At 36.6% G+C, this 26,057-nt stretch overlaps 1 protein-coding gene and 1 long non-coding RNA gene across 23 annotated transcripts in view; one reads left to right on the forward strand and one right to left on the reverse strand.

The window, feature by feature from the left end:
• Nucleotides 1-1,205: 1,205 nt before the first annotated feature.
• On the forward strand, nt 1,206-25,467 carry LOC147355150 (uncharacterized). Of its 4 annotated transcripts, none has more exons than XR_015144293.1 (4): nt 1,206-1,306; nt 1,717-1,798; nt 16,504-16,623; nt 25,179-25,467. It is a non-coding gene; the product is annotated as an uncharacterized LOC147355150 (long non-coding RNA). The 4 variants fall into 4 exon arrangements; XR_015144291.1 differs by lacking the exon at nt 25,179-25,467 and adding an exon at nt 18,658-20,462; XR_015144292.1 differs by lacking the exon at nt 25,179-25,467 and adding an exon at nt 18,790-19,293.
• The window catches only part of LARP1B (La ribonucleoprotein 1B), a 137,064-nt gene continuing 124,253 nt past the window's right edge, over nt 13,247-26,057 (reverse strand). For all 19 annotated transcript variants that reach the window (XR_015144290.1, XR_015144289.1, XR_015144288.1 and 16 more), the window contains 3 exons: nt 15,572-15,681; nt 14,727-14,854; nt 13,247-13,604 (listed from right to left, as the gene is read on the reverse strand). Coding sequence is in view for 8 of the 19 variants with exons in the window: in XM_086346765.1 (XP_086202891.1) it covers nt 13,359-13,604; nt 14,727-14,854; nt 15,572-15,681 (484 nt within the window). In the remaining 11 variants the exon portion in view is untranslated. The remainder of the gene's footprint in view (nt 13,605-14,726; nt 14,855-15,571; nt 15,682-26,057) is intronic.

Consider the following 26,057-nt stretch of genomic DNA (forward strand, 5'->3'; position numbering starts at 1 on the left):
GAGTTGGACACGACTGAGCGAGTTCACTTCACTTAAAGGTAAGTAGGGTTGGGGGAGGGGCAAAATAGATGAAGAGAATTAAGAGGTACAAACTATTGGGTATAAAATAAATTATAAGGCTATAAAGTACCACACAGGGAATAAAACTAATATAATAATTTGCAGGATTATCTATAAAATATCGAATGACTATGTTGTGCACCTGAAATTAATATTGTAAATCAACTATACTACAATAAAAAATGAATAAGAGTTTGTTGTTTTAGTTGGCATCTTTTTAACCCATCACATTTCATGTCAACAACCAAGAGAAAGTAGACTCCATAACAGGCTGTGAAGGGGAACAGATTTTGATGCCCCCAAATACCTATTTTAAGTTTTCATTTTTTTTTTTTTTTTTTGGCTGTGCCATGTGGCATGTGGGATCTTAGTTTCTAGACCAGGGAATCTAATCTAGGCCCCCTACAGTGAAAGTGCAGTGTCTTCACCACAGGACTGTGAGGGAAGTCCTTAAACTGTTTTGTTTTTGTTAATAGCAGAAATGAGAGAAGTTCTGAAAACTGAGTTAGAAGTCAGCCTTTTGTAAGAAACATTTATATATGTCAGAAAATTTTCTCTTTGTAAGGGTGTCTCCCTCTTTATATCTGAAAGAGGATCACCAAATCTCTGGGAACTTATCACAGGACAAAGGCAAGACTTCAATTTGCACAAATATTCTTGTTTACTGTACTTTTGCTGATAACCTCCCATAACTGACTCCTCACCCTAAACATCTTATTTTATATTTAGCTAAAGACAGTGAGGTCTTCTGACATTTCGGTGAGTTAGTTTTTCTGGGCATCTTCCATGTATATACGTGTGCATGGAGGTATACATGTTATTACATTTTGTTTTTCTCTTTTACATTAATTTATTAGGACATCAAAGAACCTAGAAGAGAAGAGGGAAGTTTTTTTTCTGCCCTTATAACTGCTTTAGTCTATCGATGTCATATAGATAAGTGAAGACCCTGTGAGAAAAGCAGAAGACTGTGGGAGATAAAACTCAAATGCATCTGGGAAAATCCCTTATTCTGTCTCCTGAACCTGAAAGGAAATATACAATTGCATACTCATTTATGAGAATCTTTGGCTGGTGAAATAGCAAGGGCTAGTCACAACAAGCCTTTTCAAAAAGACAAAACAAGTGAAAACAACAAAAGCCCTTCCCATTAGCTGTTGGTTTCACTTATAAGCAATTACCAGGACTCTGGCAGCAAGTCATTTGGGGCCCTCTTGACAAGATTCAGACACACGATCTACAGAAGGTAGGGAGAAATCTCCTCATTTCTGCATGTTAATTAAGGAAGACAGATGGCCCTGTGATTATTCAACCATATGTAGGTCAAGACTAAATGAATTAATAAGCAACTTAATTCTCAGCCGCCTCCAAGAGCTTATGGGGCATCTATGAACAAACAATTGCCACAGTATCCTGGGAAACAGGAGATGGGAGTGGGAAGCAAGATTAAATTTCTTCCCATTGCACACTAAGTTCCATAGCCTGGGGAGGAACAGCTCAGTCCCTCCACCACACGTTATCTTCTATATTGTATTTGCAATGTTAAATGAGTCATGTTATAAATCTTAGTTTCCCACCTATAAAACATAGTTCACAGGGTCGCTCTTTTTTTTTTTTTCTCCTTGAAGTTAAGCTTTCCTTAATTGATCATTTTAGGACTGAAAAAAGCACAGGAACTAGAGCCTACAGCCATAAGGAGAAATGTAACAAGACAGGCAACACATGCTGAAGGAGAAAGGTTGGTGTGTATGTGTCAGAGAACAAGTTCTGAAAGGGCTCAGAGGACCAGGGGCTGTGGGAGGTAGAGCTTGATCTGGACCTAAAAAGGCAAATGGACAGCCGTGGGGTGGGGGAGGGGGACCAGGAAAACTGTGTGCAAAATGCAGGAAGCTGTGCACGGCATGCCAGGGACGGTGATCAAACCAGTATGACAGGATGACGCAGGAGAATCAGGAGAGAGGTCAGTTGGTAAAAGTGTTTAACAGCTAATAGAGCCCTGGATGCTAGCAGTGCTGGGTGTTTATAGGAGAAAGCAGCCTCTATCCTCTTCCCAGCATTGCTGCCAGACTCCCCAGGACAGAAACTAAAAACCCTCCAGGAGTTTGTACTGGGAAGAGTTATTTCTGTGCTTCTCCCAGCTCTCAATCTTCCTGTGCAAGTGACTGGTGATACTGGCAAAAGAACTGAGTTGCCCCACTCAGTTCCTCTCTCCCTTCCTCTTACCAGGTTGAACTCCCTGTAGAACTAACCAGTTTTCTGTCTTAACCTCCTCTCCTCTTCTAAAGGGTGAGCCTCTTGCCTCTGAAGAGAGGCCTGAATTTGTCCAGTTGTCTCTGGATGGGCAAGTTTAATATTTTGAGCAAAGGTGTGAGTATTAAACTCAGTTGTCAGTGTTAGTAGTAAGTGATAGATATTTTGTTCCCTTTCTGACTCTACCTGAGTTTGTTTGGAGCACTGAAGAGGGGGGAAAAAAGAAGCATAATTTATTATCTCTTGTGTAAAATCCCAACATCCAAAAATCTGGAAGAGATACACATAGAATTGCTGTACTAGTCACCTTACAGCAAAACCAAAAGGACATATTAGGATGAGTCAAAGTAACAAATCTTAGTTTCTTAGCATTGTGAAGCTTAGGAACTTAAAAAAAAATTCTTAAAAAAAAATGTACACATAACAAACAGCTTATACAGCTCAATATTAAAAAAAACAAACAACCCAATCAAAAATCGGGCAGAAGACCTGAACAGACATGTCTTCAAAGAAGACACACAGATGGCTAAAAGGCACATGAAAAGATGCTCAACACTGCTAATAGTTAAAGAAATGCAAATCAAAACTACAATGAGGTATCACCCCACACAGGTCAGAATGGCCATTATCAAAAATTCTTCAAATAATAAATGCTGGAGAGGGTGTACAGAAAAAGGAACCTTCCTAAACTGTTGGTGGGAGTATAAACTGGTGCAGCTACCACGGGAAACAGTATGGTGGTTCCTTAAAAAACTAAAAATAAAGTTATCATATGATCCAGCAATCCCACTCCTATGAATATATCCAGAGAAAACTGTAATTCAAAAAGATACATGCACTCCAATGTTCAAAGCAACATTATTTACAACAGCCAGGATATGGAAGCAACCTAAATGCTCATGGACAGATGAGTGGACAAAAAGGAATATTATTCAACCATTAAAAAATGAAATAATGTCATTTGCAGCAACATGGATGGACCTAGAGAGATTATCATACTAAGTGAAGTAAGCCAGACAGGGAAAAATAAATATCATATAATATCACTTGTATGTGGAATATAAAAGAAAAAAAAAAAGAACAAATGAACTTATTTGCAAAACAAAAAGAGACTTACAGACAACAGAAAACAAACTTATGGTTAACAAAAAGAAAAGAGAGGTGGGGGGAGGAATAAAATATGAGGCTGGGATTCACATATATACACTGCTGCTGCTGCTGCTGCTAAGTTGCTTCAGTCGTGTCCAACTCTGTGTGACCCCATAGACGGCAGCCCACCAGGCTCCCCTGTCCCTAGGATTCTCCAGGCAAGAACACTGGAGAGGGCTGCCATTTCCTTCTCCAATGCATGAAAGTGAAAAGTGAAAGTGAAGTCGCTCAGTCGTGTCTGACTCATGGACTGCAGCCCACCAGGCTCCTTTGTCCATGGGATTTTCCAGGCAAGAGTACTGGAGTGGGGTGCCATTGCCTTCTCTGACATATATACACTACTGTGCATAAAATAGTTAACCGGGACTTCCCTGGTGGTCCAGTGGTTAAGAATCTGCCTTCCAAAGCAGGGTGCTCAGGTTCAACCCCCAGTCAGGCAACTAAGCTGCCACACTGCAATTACTGAGCCTGAGGGCCACAACTAGAGAGCCCGCATTCTGCAGTGAAGATCCCACCTGCTGCAACGAAGACCTGATGCAGCCAAAAATGAATAAAATAGATAACTAACAAGGGCCAACTGTATAGCACAGGGAACTATACTCAATATTATTATGTAATAACGTATAAGGCAAAAGAACATATATAATATACATATAACTGCTACTATGCTGTATGCCTGAAACTTATACAATATTGTAAATAAACTATACTTCAATAAAAACATTTTAATGTACACATAGCATAACAGCATTTTGAAAGCTATTGCTAAATCTTCAATCATAGAGCTTTTGTACCCGTTTATACTCCCACCAATGTTGATTAACATTTTTCATCATGTGGTTCTCTTATGACTTTCTATGATCCCTTCCCTAAATGCAAGAACTCTAGTGGTCAGCTGACACCAGGTATTGCATTTGCCCTGTCACCAGGCATGAACTTCCCAGTTTAACAGCCTTCACAGCTTCTGTTCCAGCCATGATGACTAACATTCATCTGCAGAGTCAACAGGTTCACACTGTGATCAGAGGCATTAGGTAAAGGAACTGCCATACTTAACCTCTTGAATTCTCTCAGAGATTTAAAAGATTTATGAAAGAAATAAACACAGGTGGCAGTTGACCTAGTTAACTCTCTGGCATCACTTGGGATCTACTTAAAATAGAAGTCACACACAAGGGAGGAGATTCATAAAGCACATGCTATTTATGATACATATAAAATAATTACACCAACTTAAAAGCAATCTTTTGAGTAACTTTAAAATGTAAGAGCTATTTTAATTGCGTGGTAGGCTAGAATCAACAATGTAAGTTAAAGCAAATTTATGTTTCCTTCTTATTTTTCTTTGACAAACAACCCTGCCATCCTTAATATCCTCTCAAGTAAGGTCCCTTCCAGTGCCATTTTGCATTTAACAGAGCTTCTTCCCTTGCTTCACACTCTAAAATTATCCCTCCTTTCCAAAATAAAATCTTTTCACCCTGTATCCAATAAATTCACTCATATATAAGTGATTTGATAAATTGTTTTTCACCTGGAGTGGCTAATTACATATACATATACAGTGGCTATTACATATACATATATCCATTTTCAGATTACTTTTCATTATAGATTATTACATGATATTGAATATAATCACCTGTGCTATCAAGTAGGTCCTTGTTGTTTATTTATATACAATAGTGTATATAAACTAGATATAAATTCCCAAACTCCTAATTTACTCCTCTTTCCTCATTAAGATTCTTAATAGCAAGAGCAGGTTAGTACCAAATGTTGTTTAGTTGCTCAATCCTATCTGACTCTTTGCAACCCCATGGACTGTAGCCCACCAGGCTCCTCCTCCATCCATGGAATTTTTACATGTATTTTCATTTAAATACTAGAGGAGAATAAGCAAAGATGGATTAACCTAACTTGCCCAGTGATTCAGCAGAATCAGAATTTGGATGCAGAGCTACATAACTCCAGAGTCTGCACTTTCCCCTCCTCCCATCAGTGTGCAAACATTTTTCCTTGAAAACCTTGTCTAAGATAATTTTCATAAATGTATGTATCCCTCACAAATTTTAAGTTGTTTAAAATTTTTCATTTTAATAGCTGCAAAGGTCATAACTTTCAGCATATTATAACTACAGTCTGACAAAGTTATAAATATCACTTTTTCTTCAGGCACTATTTTTTAAAAAACGCATAGTATCATTTTTCACTCTTTAAAATCACATTCAAAAATCGGCAAAGGAACGCCCTGGAGAGTGTAGATGGGAGGGGAAGGCCCGCAGATTCAGCCCCGGTGGAGGGTGCGACACCACAGGGCAGTGACTGTAAATATCACTTTTTAAGTGAAGTCAACGAAACCCAAATATAATATTTAAATCCATTTTCAAAAAGTGTGTAAACAAGCTCTTCTTTAACATTTAGAAAACTTATACATTTCTCTTTTCTCCTTGAACTTGTATTTCCATTCCATTTTCTCCAGATTTTTATCCTAGTACATTTTAGTGTTTGAATGTCTTATTGAACATCAGATATTTATCTACAACAAAAATAAGTATACAATTAAATTTTTTTATTTTCTTCTGACCATAAGTGGCTGTAATTGACAAAAAAATTTTTTTCTTCTGTATTGGAGTCATTATTACAAATAATAATACATAATGACTGAGACAATATATATATACACATTTTGGTAATTATTATACATAGGTAGTAAACTTTTCATTATCAGTAAAGATAATACTAACTACTGTAACTCCAAGCTCTTGATGGCTTAATATAATAGAAGACTATTTTTTGATAATATAGAGTCTCATAGTGCAGATAAGGACATGGGTTCCTCCATTTGGAGGCTCTGCTATCTTGAACATGTGGCTTCCACACAGTCAAAAAAGGAAAGATTGAGCATGGAGATGGCACTTAGGCAGGTCTTAAAGTAGTGCCCCTGACCTCCTCTGCCTTTCAGTATCCAGAACCAGTTATACTGGCAAGTCTAAAGCAGGAGAATGAACATGCAGTGTGACCAGGGGAAGGAGAAATGAACTGGATAAATAACTTGACAATCCCCACCACAAGTTTTATGGTAAATGCTTATCGTCAGAAGAATCATGATCTAACATTTAATGAAACTTAATGAAAGAGAAGTTTTTTGTCTGCTAAAAACAAATCTGCTTGGCAGCTATTTTTAAAATGATGTAGCTTATAAATAGGAAGTGGAAAATTGTAAACATTTTATCAGGTGAAATTAGATGAGGACTGACAGTAATTATAGTATATATTTTGTATGATTTGGTAAAAACATGTTCTAACTCTCATTAAATAACACATTGAACACCAACCAAAATTACACACAAAACCTTCTGTTACCCTTAACAGAAGTATTTATAAAGCAGAGAAATTCAGCAAGTCTTATGAGTTTATGAGAGCCCAACAAATCATTAGATTTCAACCTTTATGTGGCCCGTGATGGCCTTCACATCTAGAGTAATATTTTGGATGGGTAAGGGCAATGGCTTTCTTTTATAACATGGGAAAAAAGACTACTAGGAACTCAAGCATATTATTGGATAAGTCAATTTTAGTAAAGAGTACTCATGTAACCTGAGAATCTGGACACTGATTTCTTTAAAATGATCTATGCCTATGTAAACCCCTCCGCAAGGATTTGTGTTCTCCTGGGCATACCAACAACTTGAGAACTACTACATTACACCATAGTTTCTAGATGACCCAACACAATCTCTAAAAGTGTGTTTTAACAAACTTGTGAGATATTTCGATGCCTCCCTTGGCTCTTACACTGTATACTCTGCCTCTTACAAAAGAAAGTAAGTGGCAATGAATGGCAGTGTGGCAGTCACTGGAGTGTGCCTGAGTCTGGGAGAGGCATGGGCCATGGAAAGGCAGATTCTCATGTCTTGTTCAGGGACTGGATATTTATGATGAGGCAGAAATAACAGATTGTGGTAAGGTTGGGAAAACACAATGAGCAAAACTGTTAACTGAATAAAAAAAAAAAAAAGAGGCAATAACTAAAAGTGAGACATTACCATAATCAAATCCATGACATGGTGACTGCTTCACAGAATTCCTACCCTTGTCAGTTGTTCAGAGTCAGCAGAAGTTTAGCAGCATCTAATGATGCTAAAGCTGAAACTCCAGTACTTTGGCCACTTCATGCGAAGAGTTGACTCATTGGAAAAGACTCTGATGCTGGGAAGGATTGGGGGAAGGAGGAAAAGGGGACGACAGAGGATGAGATGGCTGGATGGCCTCACCGACTCGATGGACGTGAGTTTGAGTGAACTCCGGGAGTTGGTGATGGACAGGGAAGCTTGGCATGCTGCGATTTATGGGGTCGCAAAGAGTTAGACATGACTGAGCGACTGAACTGAACTGAATTGAAGCACCCTACTTCTCATGTGGAGGTGAGAAGGGCAGAAAAGTATTCATATGTTATTATCCTAGGACAACAAAACAATGTCAAGGAATCTCACTTTTTCCTACTGACTAAAATGTTTTAAATAAATTAATTTCCCATGAAGATTTAAAATTAAATTCACTGTTTACTGGAGAAAGTATCTTTACAAATGTGAAGATAACCAGTTCAGCTCTTAATCCTAATAATAGCTAATGTTACTGAGTGCTTATTGCAAGTCAGTCACTGTATTAAATGCTTTACATTTAATCTTTATAACACTATGAGGTAAGTGCAATTTTGTAGATGAAGGACTGTAACTTAATGAGGGGAGCCAGGATTCATATTTCTAACAAATAAGTTGTTTCTAGAGAAGTGGTTATTAAACTTATTTGGGATCATAAATCCTCACAGAAATCTGATAAAAGCTATGCATTATTACCCCCAAAAGTATGTAAAATCCTGCGTATGAAGTTTTGGGGTCTCACAGACCTTCCCTCTCAAAGCCCTTCTATTGACTCATTAAAAGTCAGTCTCAGATTATACTCAAGGACACTCAACTAGAAACTAGAAAATTTTAACATTAAAAAATTACAGTACTATGATTATGTTCATGCTGTAATGAAGGTCTCACATACCTTAAAATACCCTGAGAAAGGTACTCAGTTTTGTAGACCTGACATATTACCTGGAAGAAATGAAATCAACACAAAAAACAGCACATTCTGATTTTTTAAAATCTGAAGCAAATGTGTATAGTGTATTGGCAGAAACCATTCTATTAACCAAATCATGTCTTTAATTGGACAAGTTAAAAGCAAGCTAATTCCCTGGAGAAGGACTTGGCAGCTCATTCCAGTATTCTTGCCTGGGGAAATCCCATGAACAGAGGACAGAGGAGCCTAGCAGGCTAAGTCCATGGAGTCACACTACCAGCACGCAAAACAAGATGAAATATTAACAAAAACTGGAAAATAAAAATTATTTTAAAAATTAAAATAATTTTAATTATTATTATTATTAATATAATTATTAATATAATTATTAATAATTAAAATATAATATATTTTATATAAAATAAAAATATAATATAATTATTAATATAATTAATATTAATTATTAATATTAATTATTTAATTAAAATAATTGTAAAGAATTCAGAAAAATTTTTAAAAAGTATATGTTTTAAAGCCAGAGGTGCTTCCTGTTAATTAACCATATGGCATATTTCCTTCAAGCTTCTTAAAAATTAGAACACTTATTTCTAAATAGTATAGGATCTTGTATCTGTAGTTGACAATAATAACTCTAATGTAATGCAAAATTTCTAATCATATTCTGAATAAAATGTTTACTTTTTTTTTAATCTTACCTAATTCTAGGAAAATATTGAAACACATGAATGATATTGTCATTAACCATGACTCATTTAATATAATTATTCCACTAGACCACTAGTTACTACAGAAGATGCCCAAGATAAAACAACATTAGTCTTAACCACAAGAATCTAATCTTGATTTTATAATAATTAAGAATCACAGCATTTTGAGTTTTAGAGTCAGGGTTCATATGTTTCAATATTTCAGGCTATTAAAGAACAGTCTGGTTAAAATGAAGAGCTTGAAGTCTAGGCCAGACTACTTGAGTTCAAATTCTTGCTCTGCCATTCAACTAACTGCATGATAACTTTTAGTTCAAGTCATAAAAGTACCACCTAGTTTTAAGTTTCTCGTGTTTCAGGAAGGATTTAACTACATAGCTTAGGTTAGCTAGACAAATTAAACAGATACATCTTACAATTTTCTTGCTTTGTTTACATCTCAAGAGTTAATCACAAATAATGCTAATGAAGTACTACAAATTTTTAAATGAAATGACCAAAAAACCCAAAGCATTTTTATCTTTAATCATATGCAAACCTTAATTTATCTGTATTTATTTACTAATAACTAAGCAGTTTGACATTGCTGTAACAAGGTAATCATAAGTTGTTAACATGTGACTATTAGGAATGCAAGAGTAATTGATATAATTACATGTTACCACAAGATGGAGTAAGAGTGGAGTGAGAGTTATACACACACACACACAATCACAAGATGGAGTAAGAGTGGAGTGAGAGTTACACACACACACACACACACACACACACACACACCTGTCAAAAGACTTACAGATCTGACTTATTCCATTCTGCCATCTAGTGGTGATAAAATTAGGTATTACTCTCTTAGATCAGTCTCCTGTATAATAAAATAAAAGCAGCTTCTTAAGAGCTAAGAAATTAGGTGAAAGATACGATTAAGCACAGAAAGGAAAGCGGTAATATCATTTAGTATAATGGCAAGAGGAAGCATCAGAGAATGTTAGTATGAAGTCCCAATCTGTCAAAAACAAGTTTAAAAAATAAAATCTGTTTAGAAACTAAAATGATATCTATGTTAACACATAACTTTCTTATTTCATTCCTTTTAGTATAAAGAATTCCAAAGATGGTTTCAACCATCCCTTTAAAAGGACAAGTAATTTAAACATTTTAATGTTGCCTTTTTTATTTAATAAAATTGAAAACTACAAAATCACAAGGATGGAAGCATCTAAGGTCTCTAGTGCTGTGCTGTGCTGTGCTTAGTCGCTCAGTTGTGTCCAACTCTTTGCAATCCCACAGACTATGGTCCGCCAGGCTCCTTTGTCCATGGGAATTCTCCAGGTAAGAATACTGGAGTGGGTTGCCATACCCTCCTCCAGGAGATCTTCCCTACCCAGGGATGGAACCCAGGTCTCTAAGGTGGATTCTTTACCATCTGAGCCACCAGGAAAGCTCTCTAGGAACTTATATAAATTTTAAGTAGGACTATTTAGATTTATAGTCAATAATGTTTTTCTTTTCATTGAATAACAATGCTTTTATTTGCTTAAGTTTCACATTTGGCTTTAAGTGGTATAATTTTTTAAACTTTTACCAAAAAAATGTACATACTATGTCAAATATACACAAACAAAATTAGAAAGCAAAGGATTAATAGTCTTGCTAAGTAAAAAAGCTCTATAAATTAATCAAAAAAGATAATCATGCTAAAAGGAAAACATAAAAGATATGACCAAGCCATCTACAAATATTATAATAAACAATAAAATTATCAGTCATTAGTAACTTGATTAAAATGATGACCTTAATAATGACATTAAAATAATATTTTTTGCTTCTCAATCTATCAAAGAAAAGATTTATAATAACCAGTGTTGGTAAGGACATAGAAAAGCAGATGCTATTAGTAAAAGGGTAAACTTTACAACCATTCTAGAGTACGTTAATTGGGAATATATTTTCACTTAGAACTTCAACTTCTAGGAATTTATGTTAGGCAGTAACTCCAAGTTTACGCACAGATTTATCTGTAAGGATATTATCAATTAAACTGTTGTTTGTAACAGCCCAAACCTGACCACAGACAAAATTTCAACCACATGTGATTTAGCTAAATAAACTATGACACATCCACATGCTACAATACTATATAACTTGTAAAAGTCATGGTGTAGAAATATTAATAACCAGAAAATGCTTACCTCTACAAGTAAAAGCAGGTGATAATGCTGTATGTATAGCATGATACTGATTTTGTTTTTTCCTTTTTTAAAAAAGTACTTTATTTTCATCTTTGTGCTTTCTAAATTGCCCAATGTACATGTATTGTTTTTATAATCAAAATAATATGATAAAACTACTAATTTATTACACATCACAAAACTCTTGATTATTGTATTTTTACATAAAATATACAATTTTCATATACAAATTTCAAATATACATTTGCATATTTAGGTGAGTGGAAGTAATCTTAACGTTAAATACAGGTTTCAGATGTAAATGTTCAACACAAAAAGGGTATTGAGAAAGATTTTTAGATCAATTCAAGAGAGCACTCAAAGCTAATAAGCATGGTTTGGAAAGTCCTCACTGAAAAGCCAGAACTACATATGCATGTAAGAAAACATTTTAAAATGTATTATCTAAATCTATTTGTTTTACTTTTGATTCTGTTCCCAAGATCTAAGTAGATTTTCTGAATATTCAAATTTGACAGTTTCTTAGAAGTAATATATCAAGATGACTTCCCAAATATTAAATATTAAACAACTACAGATTATTGCTTATTCATGGGAAATAAAGTAATGAAAATCTCTTATTTATTAAAGGCTAGTCCATTTATCCAAAGAAAATATGTATTTCAATGTTGTCATTCTATAATGACAAGACATCAAAGAGAAAATAATAAATTAATTTAGTATCTTAAATTAGTTGCTTATTCCCAATACAGGAAAATATATGTTAAATAAAAATGGATATAAGTTTAACACTAAAACTTCATTCACAAAATACAATGGCCTTCTAATAGAATTTGAAAATTACAGCTTTTCAACTATATTCTAAACAAAAATAATTAAAATTCAATTCAAATAATTTAGAATAATTGCTTTATTTTAATTCCCACAAAAACTAAAACTATCATTTACATTAGTTGCAACAGTAATAAAAATTAGAAGTAAATTTGTTTTTGAAAACACTTATAAGCATAAAACAAAACTAAAAGACACAAAAAAGGAAAAACTAGGTATTCCTTTTAAACTGAGGATAATCTGACTACTTGTGACATACAGACCTGCAGATGTACAAAGAGCAAATGCATTCAAAACAGTGCAAGTTTTAATTAACTTAGGACAGTATTCCAACCAATCCCAACTCCAATTTCAATTACTTGTGCAGGTTTATATAGTCACAAAAAGTAAATCCATCCTAATATATAATTGACTGATGTCAATTCAGAACACTCCACATCAACACAACAATAACTATGGAAGTCATGAAGTATGACTTGGTGGGGGAGGGGAAGCAAAACCCAACATTCAAGGTACATATACTTCAATATAACTGCAATATATCTCTACTTTTGTAAAAAAAAAAAAAAATTTTTTTTAAACCATACATCTAAAAGAAAAGCAATTGTGGTATTTCACATTCTTTTTCTGAATTAAAAAAAATATATATGTAATCTTCCTTTGTTTTTGATAAGTTCAAATATGAATTGATAATGGGGTAATTGGATTCTTTAAGAGCTCTACAGAAGAGATGAATACAACATACTATATCTTCTTTAAGAAGTATGAGCTGTAATGTTAGGCATTCCTTGTGATGTTTTTATATATATTTAAGGAAGGCTGTTCTTGTAAACAATAGCTTTGAAAAAGAAATACTGAGACTAAAATATATTACTAGAGGATCTCTATAAAAGGTTACCAAAACTATCCTTGGTGAAATCAAGGCAACATTTTTAGAATTTATCCTGCTAGAAAAAAATGCTACCATTTTTCTTCCTTCTTCTTTTTTCTGATTATCACAATTAAACATCAGAAGATTTTCCCAAATAAATACTGATGTAAATGTTGATTTCAAGGGTAAACAACTTTTGTTAAGAGTCTATTTCTCAGGCAGTTCACCATTTGTTGGGACTGAGGCAGCATTGTTCTGGTGTGAATTGTCACTGGACTCCTGTGAAGTGTTCCTTCTGGGAGAATTTATTGGAACCTGAAGCTGATTAGCAGGTGTAGGCTTAGCAGCACTTGGTGGCTTTGTAGAGGAATTAGATGGAAGTCTATGACGATTACTCTCCTCACCAGAAGTAGATGAATGTCTTTTTCTTCCAAACTCCTCACCAATAGGGGGCTGCAAATTATGAAAGACAACATAGTGATGATTTTACTATTTTTTTCTCCCTTCAAAATCTAAGGTCAGAATTTTTCAACAGAGGGAAACTTTAGATTTTATTAGTACAAGGAAAATGTAACAGAAATTTAAGATATTAAACTTAAATTTCCTTCCTATCAGTTAATTCTTTCATTCAACACATGTTTATTAAGCTTCTCCTATGTTTTAGGGCTTGAACTATATGGTAGAGCATAAACATACACTGGGTTCCATAACTCTGGGAAAACGTTTCAGAGAGGCTATTTTTGTTCTTTATGCAACTTTCATCAAGTGCAAAGCATTTATAACTCTAATCTTTTCCTCCTCCAAACTTCTACTGTATTTAAAAGCAGAGGTCTGAATTCTTGAACACTCTTCAGACAGGGCAAAAGTCACTATAATATTATAAAGCAAGGACATCTTTGTGACAGAACTGGCTGGACCACTCTGGAAACACAGCTCTGTAATTCCAGAGATGTCGGTACTTCTGTTAACTGCACCCCTGGACTATCAAATCTATTTACACAAAACTGTAAGACAAACAAATTATAGTACCTAGTTTACCTTTCACCTCTCTCTTTTCTGCTCCTTTTGATTCTTCTTTCCTTGTTTCTCTTTTCTCTTCTTTCCCCTTTTCCTTTATCTTATGCTCATTCCATTCTCTTTAAAAAATGTTTCCTTTTCCTCTTGAAATCAAATTGGTTAAAGTGACTGACAACTCCACTGTGGTTATATAAGATATTAACATTTAGGGACTGTGGGTAAACTGAGTATATGGGAATTCTCTATACTATTTTTGCACCTGTTTTGTTTTTTTCTTCCCTTTTTGGCCTCATGGTATGTGGGATCTTAGTTCCCTGACCCAGGATCAAACCTGTGCTACCCGCATTGAAGTGTAGAGTCTTAATCACTGGATTACCAGGGAAGTCCCATTTTTGCACCTATTTTAAAGTTTGATTTCAAAACTAGAAAGTTGAATTTTCAAAATGAAAGTTAAAAAATAAAAACTATAAAATTAAAGTTAAGAAAGTCACTGATAAGCCCAAATAGCTCAAATGTAAGAGTAGTAAAAATAATACAGTGAAAGAATTTAAAACTTACATCAACACGGAAGTCTTCCAGCTTCTTAAAGCTACAGAGGTATTCCTGAAGTTTGGGGTCAATAGATTGTGTTTTAGATTGAGAATATTTTAGATAAGCCCAAAACTTTTCTAATCCATACAGCTGACCTAGTAACAAAAAATATATACAATAAAATATACAGAATCCTTAAAAAATGATTCATATTGACTATGTCTTACCAGCATTAAGCCATGTCTTCTAATATACACTTTATTTAGATCTTGAGGCTAACACTGTAATGAATAATGGCAGCTAACATTTATTAAGCATTTGCTATATAACAGGTATTATTTAAGTGGTTTATTGTATATTAAACTAATTTGACCTATACACCACCCTGTTATATAGGTGCTCTTATGTAAATATTACTGATGAGTCAACTGAGTTAAGCAAGTTAAACAAGGTTAAATTAAGCAACTTAACCATGGCCACAGAGCTACTAAGGGGTGGAAATGGAATTCAGACTCTAGCCCAGAGCCTGTATTGTTACCCACTATACTATTTCACCTTTCCTAGCACACTTACTCATATTACATAGAATTTTCACATAATGGAAGGAACATCAGTGAGTAGTCATGTAAGTCAAAGGAATAATGACAAAATGCAAATCCATAAAGAAACTCTTGGGAGTGATTATTTTCCAACATCTCACATGAAAAACCTTCTTACATATGGTGTTCCATCCTTTATAACAAATCATAATAGTGGCCTGAAAGTCATATTAGTCTGTCCCCCACCCCCCAAAAAAGGATACAATCTCCCTATTTATTGACAGATTCATATTTACAATTTTCAAATTGAATAAAGTATTGTTTTGTTTTTACCAGATTCGTAGTCTTTCTTGGTTTCTTCTTGGAAATCCTTAAAAATTTCATGTCTGAATTTTTTTTCCAGTCCATAACTATAAAACCTGAACAGACATTCTAATCCATACCTGTGTAGGGGGAAATGGTTTATAATAAAATTTTCGCTACGATAATGCAAATAATTATACTTAACAGCACTGACATAAGCAAACATGGCACAAATAATCCCAAACAAGAATGTTTAAATGTATGTAGTTTTTTAATCCACGTCTGGTTTTCCTATTTTTGTTGACTCGGGCACAGTATCTCATGGAGGTATACTAGAGATGTGCAAAATAAGAGGCAGCCCATGAACAACTAGAGCATGGCTTCTTTGAACAGACAGAGGATCTCTTCCTGTTATTTCTGAAGAACTCCTTGGTATTTCAAAAGATTTAGTGACAAATTGGCAGTTTTAGATTTTTTTCCAACCAAGGCTTGCAATGGTGCTTTAGTACATGGTATTAAATGCTCTTGAACATAATCTCTACTCTAGGAAAATAAAGACCATACTCTTGGGTCACAGACCCTAGGTGTGGTTGACCCAATCAACTATAAAGTGAAGTGAAGTTGCTCAGTTGTGTCCGACTCTTTGCAATCCCATGTAGCCCACCAGGTTCTATTGTCTATGGAATTTTCCAGGGAACAGTACTGGAGTGGGCTGCCATTTCCTTCTCCAGTGGATCTTCCCAACCCACAGATGGAACCCAGGTCTCCCACATTGCAGGCAGACACTTTACCATCTGAGCCACCAGGGAAGCCCCAACTATAAAGGGACAAACCTAATTAAAACTGTCTTCTAAGAGAGCCTTCCTGTTTATAAAGCACATTAAATAAAAGATAATTTGCCAAAAGAATTGTATCACTGCATAAATCAGAAAGTAAATTTCTTTCTTCTCACAACCACCTAGAGAACCTGAGACAAGTTTTGGACAGTGGATCAAGAAACTACGTGGGCTCAACCTGCAACTAACGGGGATGAGCAGAATCCATGAGAGTGGACACGGAGAAGTCGATGGACAACAATAAAGGTGCCACCTAGCTCATTCAACTAAAACATGCTACAATTTAAAAAACTTCCTCACTTAGAATCTCTAAATCATTCTGGGCACCTCAGTGGAGGAGAGGCAACATTTCTTTATTCCTGGTAACATAACACTGCCTAGCCATTACTCACAAGAGGACGTGTGTATGCATATGTCTTTTGTAACCAGCTTATTTAAAATGGAGTGATGGTCTGCCTGGAAGAATAAACAAATTTCTTGGCAAGGTGCCAAGAGAAATGTGGACTTACCAACCACACTAACCTGAGTCCTTTCCTTTGGTAGCCATAAATGATGCTTTTCCTTAAGTTTGTCTGACTGAGGACTCACGAAACAACAGTTAAGAATGAAAAATCTATCTTAAAACTCTTCTTATGGGATCATATTATATTGATACCAGTGGTCCTCACCTTGACTACATATATGGACCACTGAGGGAACTTTTTAAAAAATGCAGGCTCCACTCCAAACCAATGAAATCATAATCTCTTGGGATGAAGCCGAGGCTTCTTTCTTTATGGAAAGCAGAATTGAGAAAATTTAGGTTATACTGAGTGAATGATATTTTAGAGGAATATTAGGATTCTTGGAGAAGGCAATGGCATCCCACTCCAGTACTCTTGCTTGGAAAATCCAATGGACGGAGGAACCTGGTGGGCTGCAGTCCATGGGGTCGCTAAGAGTCGGACGCAACTTAGCGACTTCACTTTCACTTTTCACTTTCATGCATTGGAGAAGGAAATGGCAACCCACTCCAGTGTTCTTGCCTGGAGAATCCCAGGGATGGTGGAGCCTGGTGGGCTGCCATCTATGGGGTCGCACAGAGTCAGACACAACCGAAGTGACTTAGCAGTAGCAGCAGTAGGATTCTTAGATTACTGGTAAAGGACAACTGACTACTACAATCTCTGGATTTTCAGTTTTTTAGAAAACTAATTCCAAAGATCAAAAGCATGACATTAATACTACAACTCAAATATGTAGCATAACTGCTGGAGGAAAGAGAAGAGGCATAGGACCAGCCTCTCAGCTGTCATTTATTCACTGAGCCATCACTGTGAGACAGCTTAGATGAGTGGAAAACATAAAAGTTGAGAACCAGAAAGAACTATATTTGAATTCTAGTTTATAATCATATCTCTAAAAATGAGGGTAATAATATCCTACTTTTCAATGTCAGATAATATTTGTAAAGCACTAAAAAACCAGACCTGGCACATTGCAGATATCTATGAAACGTTGTTTCTCTCCTTCCTTCTTGAAATCATCTAATGCTAATGTTAATTAATGGATATATTTAGTATTGGTCTTCTTTCTAATAAGAATAATCACTTATTGAGCATATCAGGCAATATGTTAAGCCCTTTAAATGTTGTGTTTTCTTTTTTAAATCTTCACAATAACCCTACGAGGGTATCTACCATAGTTTCCCCCACTTTATAGATAAAGAACCTAAAGCTTACTGGGATTATAACTTGCCAAGGTCACAGTAAGTTAATGGGTTTGATTTGAAAGCCTTCAGGTGCTTAACCACTGAGCTATACTTGCTAAGGAATAGCTAATCCAGTCTCATCATGAAACACTGCAGAAATAGATAAAATTATAACACTGTTTTAAAAATCTATATACAGGATAGCACAGGAACAAAGAAGGAGAGTTGCCAATCTATACTTGGATAGAAAAGTTATTAGAAAGTCCTGAGGAACAAATAAAAATTGTTTGCATAAGTACCAAAATATGATGACACTAATTATAACAAAAGCTTTAAAACTTAGTTCTAACAATAAGAAAAATATTTTACCTTGTGACAGTCAATACAACACATATTTGTATACATAAAAACATATATAAGTTTTGAAAATAATTTTAAAATTTGCATTTATCTATGAATTGTAAAACATATTAACTTCACTATCATCAGTGAAGTCTCATATTTTCTATGTAAAATAAAAATTATTTATTTATATGGCAGTACTTGGGTGCATCTCAAAAATGACAGAATGATCTCTGTTCATTTCCAAGGCAAACCATTCAATATCACAGTAATCCACATCTATGCACCAGCCATTATTGCTGAAGAGGCTCAAGTCAAACAGTTCTATGAAAACTTACAAGACCTTCTAGAACTAATAAAAGATGTCCTTTTCATCATAGGGGACTAGAATACAAAAGTAGGAGTCAAGAGATACCTGGAGTAACAAGCAAGTTTGGCCATGGAGTACAAAATGAAGCAGGACAAAGGCTAAGAGTTTTGCCAAGAGAACGCACTGGTCATAGCAAAGACCCCCTTTCAACAACACAAGGAAAGACTCTACACATGGACATCACCAGATGGTCAATACTGAAATCAGATTGATTATATTCTTGGCAGCTGAAGATGGAAAAGCTCTATACAGTCAGCAAAAACAAGACCTGAAGCTGACTGTAGCTCAGCTCAGGAGCTCCTCATTGAAAATTGAGGCTTAAATTGAAGAAAGTAAGGAAAACCACTAGACCATTCAGATAAGACCTAAATCAAATCCCTTATGGTTATACAGTGAGGGTAACAAATAGATTCAAGGGATTAGATCTGGTAGACAGAGTGCCTGAAGAACTACGATGTAAGTTCATAACACTGTACAGGAGGCAGTGACCAAAAACATCCCAAAGAAAAAGAAATGCAAGAAGGCAAAATGGTTGTCTGAGGAGACATTACAAATAGCTGAGAAAAGAAGAGAAGCAAAATGCAAAGGAAAAGGGGAAAGATATACCCATCTGGATGCAGATCCAGAGAATAGCAACTAGAGATAAGAAGCCTTACATGAACAGTGCAAAGAAATGGAGGAAAACAATAGAATGGGAAAGACTAGAGATCTCTTCAAGAAAATTAAAGATACCATGGAAACAGTTCATGCAAAGATGGGCACAAAAAAGGAGAGAAATGACAAGGACCTAACAGATGCAGAAGAGATTATGAAGAGGTGAGAAGAATACACAGAAGATCCAAATAATCATGATGGTGTGGTCACTCACCTAGAGCCAGACATCCTGGAGTGTGGAAGTCAAGTGGACTTTAGTAAGCATTACTACAAAGGCAGTGGAGGTGATGGAATTCCAGCTGAGCTATTAAAAATCCTAAAAGACAATGCTGTTAAAGTGCTGCACTCAATATGCCAGCAAATTTGGAAAACTCAGCAGTGCCATAGACCTGGAAAAGGTCAGTTTTCATTCCAATCCCAGAGAAAAGCAGTGCCAAAAAATGTTCAAAATGTCACACAATTGTGCTCATTTCACATGCTAGTAAGGTAATGCTCAAAATCCTTCAAGATAGTCTTCAACACTACATGAACAGAGAACTTCCAGATGTTCAAGCTGGATTTAAAAAAGGCAGAGGAACCAGAGATCAAATTGCCAACATCCGCTGGGTCATAGAAAAAGCAAGGGAATTCCAGAAAAACGTCTACTTTGCTTCACTGACTACACCGAAGCCTTTGACTCTGTGGATCACAACAAACTGTGGAAAATTCTTGAAGAGATGGGAATACCAGACAACCTGACCTGCCTCCTGAGAAACTTGTATGCAGGTCAGGAAGCAACAGTTAGAACCAGACATGGAACAAAGGTCTGGTTCAAAACTAGGAAAGATGCACATGAAGGCTGTATACAGTCACCCTGCTTATGCAGAGTACATCATGTGAAATGCCAGGCCGGATCAATCACAAGCTGGAATCAAGATTGTCAGAAGAAATATCAACAACCTCAGATATGCAGACGATACCACTCTAATGTCAGAAAGCAAAGAAAAACTAAAGAGTCTCTTGATGAGGGTGAAAGAGCAGAGTGAAAAGGTTGGTTTAAAACTGAAAGATTGTTGTTAAGCGACGAACGACTCCAGTAATTCTTGGTGTCCTGAGGGGAGGAATTCCATCCAGGGCCAGTGACGAGGCTTGATCACTCAGAGCTTCTGTGTGATAAAGTTTTATTAAAGTATAAAAGAGATAGAGAAAGCTTCTGACATAGACATCAGAAGAGGGCATAAAGAGTGCCCCCCTGCTGGTCTTTAGCCAGATGTTATAGCTACTAGCAGTTTGCCGTCTATGGGGTCGCACAGAGTCAGACACGACTGAAGCGACTTAGCAGCAGCAGCAGCAGCAGTCAGCTAATTAGAGAAAGGAAATGTCTCCAAACTCAGAGACTGGCACCAGGCCCCTCACCCACAACACGCATTTTGACATAACAATGGCACAAGGTGAGTTGCCCTAGCCATAAAATGATTGACATGAATCTTGAAGAAAGGCAGGTTCTCAAGCAAATACAGTCTTATTAACATAGCTTTAGAAAAAATTTGCATGAGTAAAACATACTGGTTTGTCAAGTAGGTTCATGAGTCTTGGGTAGAAACAACTTGAAGACAGAGTCTAGGGTCAATGCATAGTTCATTAACATAGCTTAAGACAAACATTTCCAAAACAAAAACACATCTCATCAGCTAGCTCAAGGTTTGAGAAACGTTAAGTTCTGGTGGAGCCAGGTGTCCTCACGGAAACACAGAATTTAAAAGAAACCTCTTTTTAAATTTGGTTCAGGTCAGTTCAATTCAGTTGCTCAGTTGTGTTTGACTCTTTGCAACCCCATGGACTGCAGCACACCAGGGTTCCCTGTCCATCACCAACTCCTGGAGTCTACTCAAACTCATGTCCATCGAGCCTACTCAAACTCATGTCCATCGCATCAGTGATGCATTCCAACCATCTCATCCTCTGTCATCCCCTTCTCCTTCCACCTTCAATCTTTCCCAGGGTCTCTCCAAATGAGTCCGTTCTTTACATCAGGTGGCCAAAGTATTGGAGTTTCAGCTTCAGCATCAGTCCTTCCAAAGAATATTCAGGACTGATTTCCTTGAAGATTGACTGCTGGATCTCCTTACAGTCCAAGGGACTCTCAAGAGTCTTCTCCAACATCACAGTTCAAAAGCATCAATTCTTTGGCAATCAGATTTCTTTATAGTCCAATTCTCACATCCATAGATGACTACTGGAAAAAACATAGCTTTGACTAGATGGACCTTTGTAGGCAAAGTAATGTCTCTGCTTTTTAATATGCTGTCTAGGTTGGTCATAACTTTTCTTCCAAGGAGCAAGCGTCTTTCAATTTCATGGCTGCAGTCACCATCTGCAGTGATTTTGGAGCCCAAAAAAATAAAGTCTGACACTGTTTCCACTGTTTCCCCATCTATTTGCCATGAAGTGATGGGACCGGATACCATGATCTTAGTTTTCTGAATGTTGAGTTTTAAGCCAACTTTTTCACTCTCCTCTTTCACTTTCATCAAGAGGCTCTTTAGTTCTTTGCTTTCAGCCATAAGGGTGGTTTCATCTGTGTATCTAAGGTTATTGATATATCTCCCAGCAATCTTGATTCCAGCTTGTGCTTCATGTGTTTCTCATGATGTACTCTGCATATAAGTTAAAAGAGCAGAGTGACAATATACAGCCTTGACGTACTCCTTTCCCCATTTGGAACCAGTCCATTGTTCCATGTCCGGTTCTAACTGTTGCTTTTTGACCTACATACAGTTTTCTCAGGAGGCAGGAGAGGTGGTCTGGTATTCCCATCATTTAAAGAATTTTCCTCAGTTTGTTGTGATCCACAGAGTCAAAGGCTTTGGCATAGTCAATAAAGCAGAAGTAGATGTTTTTCTGAAACTATCTTGCTTTTTTGATGACCCAGCAGATGTTGGCAATTTGATCTCTGGTTACTCTGCCTTTTCTAAATCCAGCTTGACCATCTGGAAGTTCATGGGTCACGTACTGTTGAAGCCTGGCTTGTAGAATTTTGAGCATTACTTTGCTAGCGTGTGAGATGAGTGCAATTGTGTGGTAGTTTGAACATTTTTTGGCATTGCCTTTTTTTGGGATTGGCATTCACATCAGGTGGCCAAAGTATTGGAGTTTCAGCTTCAGCATCAGTCCTTCCAAAGAATATTCAGGACTGATTTCCTTGAAGATTGACTGGTCCAAGATTGAGAGTCCAAGGGACTCTCAAGAGTCTTCTCCAACATCACAGTTCAAAAGCATCAATTCTTTGGCACTCAGATTTCTTTATAGTCCAATTCTCACATCCATAGATGACTACTGGAAAAAACATAGCTTTGACTAGATGGACCTTTGTAGGCAAAGTAATGTCTCTGCTTTTTAATATGCTGTCTAGGTTGGTCATAACTTTTCTTCCAAGGAAGAAAAAATGGACATTTTCCAGTCCTGTGGCCACTGCTGAGTTTTTCAAATTTGCTGGCATATTGACTGTAGCACTTTCACAGCTTCATCTTTCAGGATTTGAAATAGCTCAACTGGAATTCCATCACCTCCACTAGCTTTGTTCGTAGTAATGCTTCCTAAGGCCCACTTGACTTCACATTCCAGGATGTCTGGCTCTAGGTGAGAGATCACACCATCGTGGTTATCTGGGTCATAAAGATCTTTTTTGTATAGTTCTTCTGTGTATTTTTGCTACCTCTTCTTAATATGTTCTGCTTCTGTTAGGTCCATACCATTTCTGTCCTTTATTGAGCCCATCTTTACATGAAATGTTCCCTGGGTATCTTTAATTTTCTTGAAGAGATCTCTAGTCTCTCCCATTTTATTGTTTTCCTCTATTTCTTTGCACTGATCACTGAGGAAGGCTTTCTTATCTCTCCTTGTTATTTGGAACTTTGCGTTCAGATGGGTATATCTTTCCTTTTCTCCTTTGCCTTTACCTTGTCTTTTCTCAGCTATTTGTAAGCCCTTGTCAGACAACCATTTGCCTTTCTTTTTCTCGGGAATGGTCTAGATCACTGCCTCCTGTAAAACGTCATGAACCTCTGTGTTTAGTTCTTCAGGCACTCTATTAGATCTAATCCCTTTAATCTATTTGTTACTTGCACTGTATAATCATAAGGGATTTGATTCAGGTCATACCTGAATGGTCTAGTGGTTTTCCCTACTTTCTTCAATTTAAGTCTGAATTTGGCAATAAGGAGTTCACGATCTGAACCACAGTCAGCTCCCAGTCTTGTTTTTGCTGACTGTATAGAGCTTCTCCACCTTTGCCTGCAAAGAATATAATCAATCTGATTTCGGTGTTGACCATCTGGTGATGTCCATGTGTAGGGTCTTCTCTTGTGTTGTTGGAAACTGGCTGAATATTCTTATGGCTGAATAATATTCCATTGCATATACATACTGCATCTTTTTTATCCATTCATTCTCTGAAGGGCACTTAGGTTGTCTCCAGTTCAGTTCAGTTCAGTCGCTCAGTCGTGTCCAATTCTTTGCGACCCCATGGACTGCAGCACACCAGGCTTCCCTGTCCATCACCAACTCCTGGAGTTTATCCAAACTCATGTCATCCAACCATCTCATCCTCTGTTGTCCCCTTCTCCTCCCACCTTCAATCTTTCCCAGCATCAGGGTCTTTTCACATGAGTCAGTTCTTCACATTAGGTGGCCAAAGTTTTGGAGTTTCAGCTTCAGCATTAATCCTTCCAAGGAATATTTAGGACTGATTTCCTTGAAGATTGACTGGTTGGATATCCTTACAGTCCAAGGGATTCTCAAGAGTCTTCTCCAACACCACAGTTCAAAAGCATCAATTCTTTGGTGCTCAGCTTTCTTTGTAGTCCAATTCTCACATCCATACATGACTACTGGAAAAACCATAGCTTTGACTAGATGGACCTTTGTAGGCAAAGTAATATCTCTGCTTTTTAATATGCTGTCTAGGTTGGTCATAACTTTTCTTTCAAGGAGCAAATGCCTTTTAATTTCATGGCTGCAGTCACCATCTGCAGTGATTTTGGAGCCCCAAAAAATAAAGTCTGTCACTGTTTCCATTGCTTCCCATCTATTTGCCATCTTGGCTATTGGGAACACTGCAATAAACATGGGAGTACACTTCTCTCTTCAAAATACTGTTTTCATTTCCTTTGGGTATATACCCAGTAGTGGAACTGCTGGGTCACATGGCAGATTATTTTTAGTTTTTTGAGGAATCTCTTTATTGCTTTCCATAGTGATTGGACCAATTTACATTTCCACCAACAGTATATAAAGGTTCCTTTTTCACCACATCCTCAACAGCAACTGTCATTCTTTGTTTTCTTGATGCCATTCTAATGGGAGCATAACTCTTAAATTTTAAGTGTGAATGGAGAGATCACTATCTAAGGCTAGAGGGAAACCCATTCAGATCTTATTCAAAAATTGCATTTTGATGAAGATGATGAAACAAACATATGTCCAAACATAACGTATCCTTCCTCTTTCCAAGCAGGTAGGTCCAAACTTATCCACAAACATGAGAGCCCCTCTCTTTCTAAAATTATTTTGATTATTTCTCTTTTTTCTTAGATAATAGCTTAGCCAAAATTTTTTCAGTGCCCAACCCCAATTCCTCAAGCTTCACTTTAGCCTTATTCCTGCTCAGTCTTCCTTTTTTTAACTTTATTTTTAATTGGAGGATAACTAACAATATTGTGATGGTTTATGACATACATCACTACACAGTCTTCCTTATTCATACAGAATAAAGAAGTCTCTCTAGAAACAGATTTAAGATGGCACTCACCTTCTCCTATGAGACCAAGTCATGCACTCTTCTCCTGTGAGACCACCAAAATCGCAACTAGCTGTTTAACAACAATTGACAGGACACTGGAACCCAACAATGACAAAGGACTAGGAATTCCCAGAGAATGTGACTTTGAAGGCCAGCAGGATTGACTGCAGGACTTTCACAACCGTTAATTGGTTACGCCCCAATACAAATATTAATAAAAACTTTTTTTAAAAAAAATAAGTCTCTGAAAAACCATTCAAAGAGTTGAAGCCAATGTGAAATTCTCTTCTCAATCACTGCTTTCTCACTTTCTCCTCATCTCTGTACTCAGGTCTAACACTCCTTTCGTCTTCTCCACATTCCACAGGAAAATAAACCTATTCTAGGAGTCCTAGGCATTCCTTGGGCTGTGGTCAATACCTGCAGGCAACTTTGTTGGCAGGATTTTCAGCAAAGTGGCTGGTGGGGAACTTGCTTGAAGATTAATAAAGCTGGGGGAGGGTTTGGCTTGACAAAGAGGCACAGTATTACCCTCCTCTTTGGCTGTGGTGTTAATAGAAAGCCTCAACTCCATCACCCACCCTTGTAGTTGATACACATGCGTAGTGGTGTGCGGGCCAATAGCCCGAGCCTCTGTGCTTGCAAGGAGGTTCGAGATGCACGTGGCCACCCTATTTAAATTTGCATAGAAAAGGTGAAAAAATCTGGACACTTGTAGTTTGTTTCGTCCTGCCGCTTAAGAGAGAGAGAAAATATGTCTGACACTTGCTGTCTATTTCCTCCGTTTGGAGACCCCTGGCCTTCCTGCCTGTTACCCTCTCAAAAGTCAACATTCATAAAACTAA

This window comes from Bos grunniens, chromosome 17 (assembly GCF_055505025.1).
Source record: "Bos grunniens cultivar Pamir isolate PY7600 chromosome 17, Bosgru_T2T1.0, whole genome shotgun sequence".
NCBI classification, from domain to species: domain Eukaryota; kingdom Metazoa; phylum Chordata; class Mammalia; order Artiodactyla; family Bovidae; genus Bos; species Bos grunniens.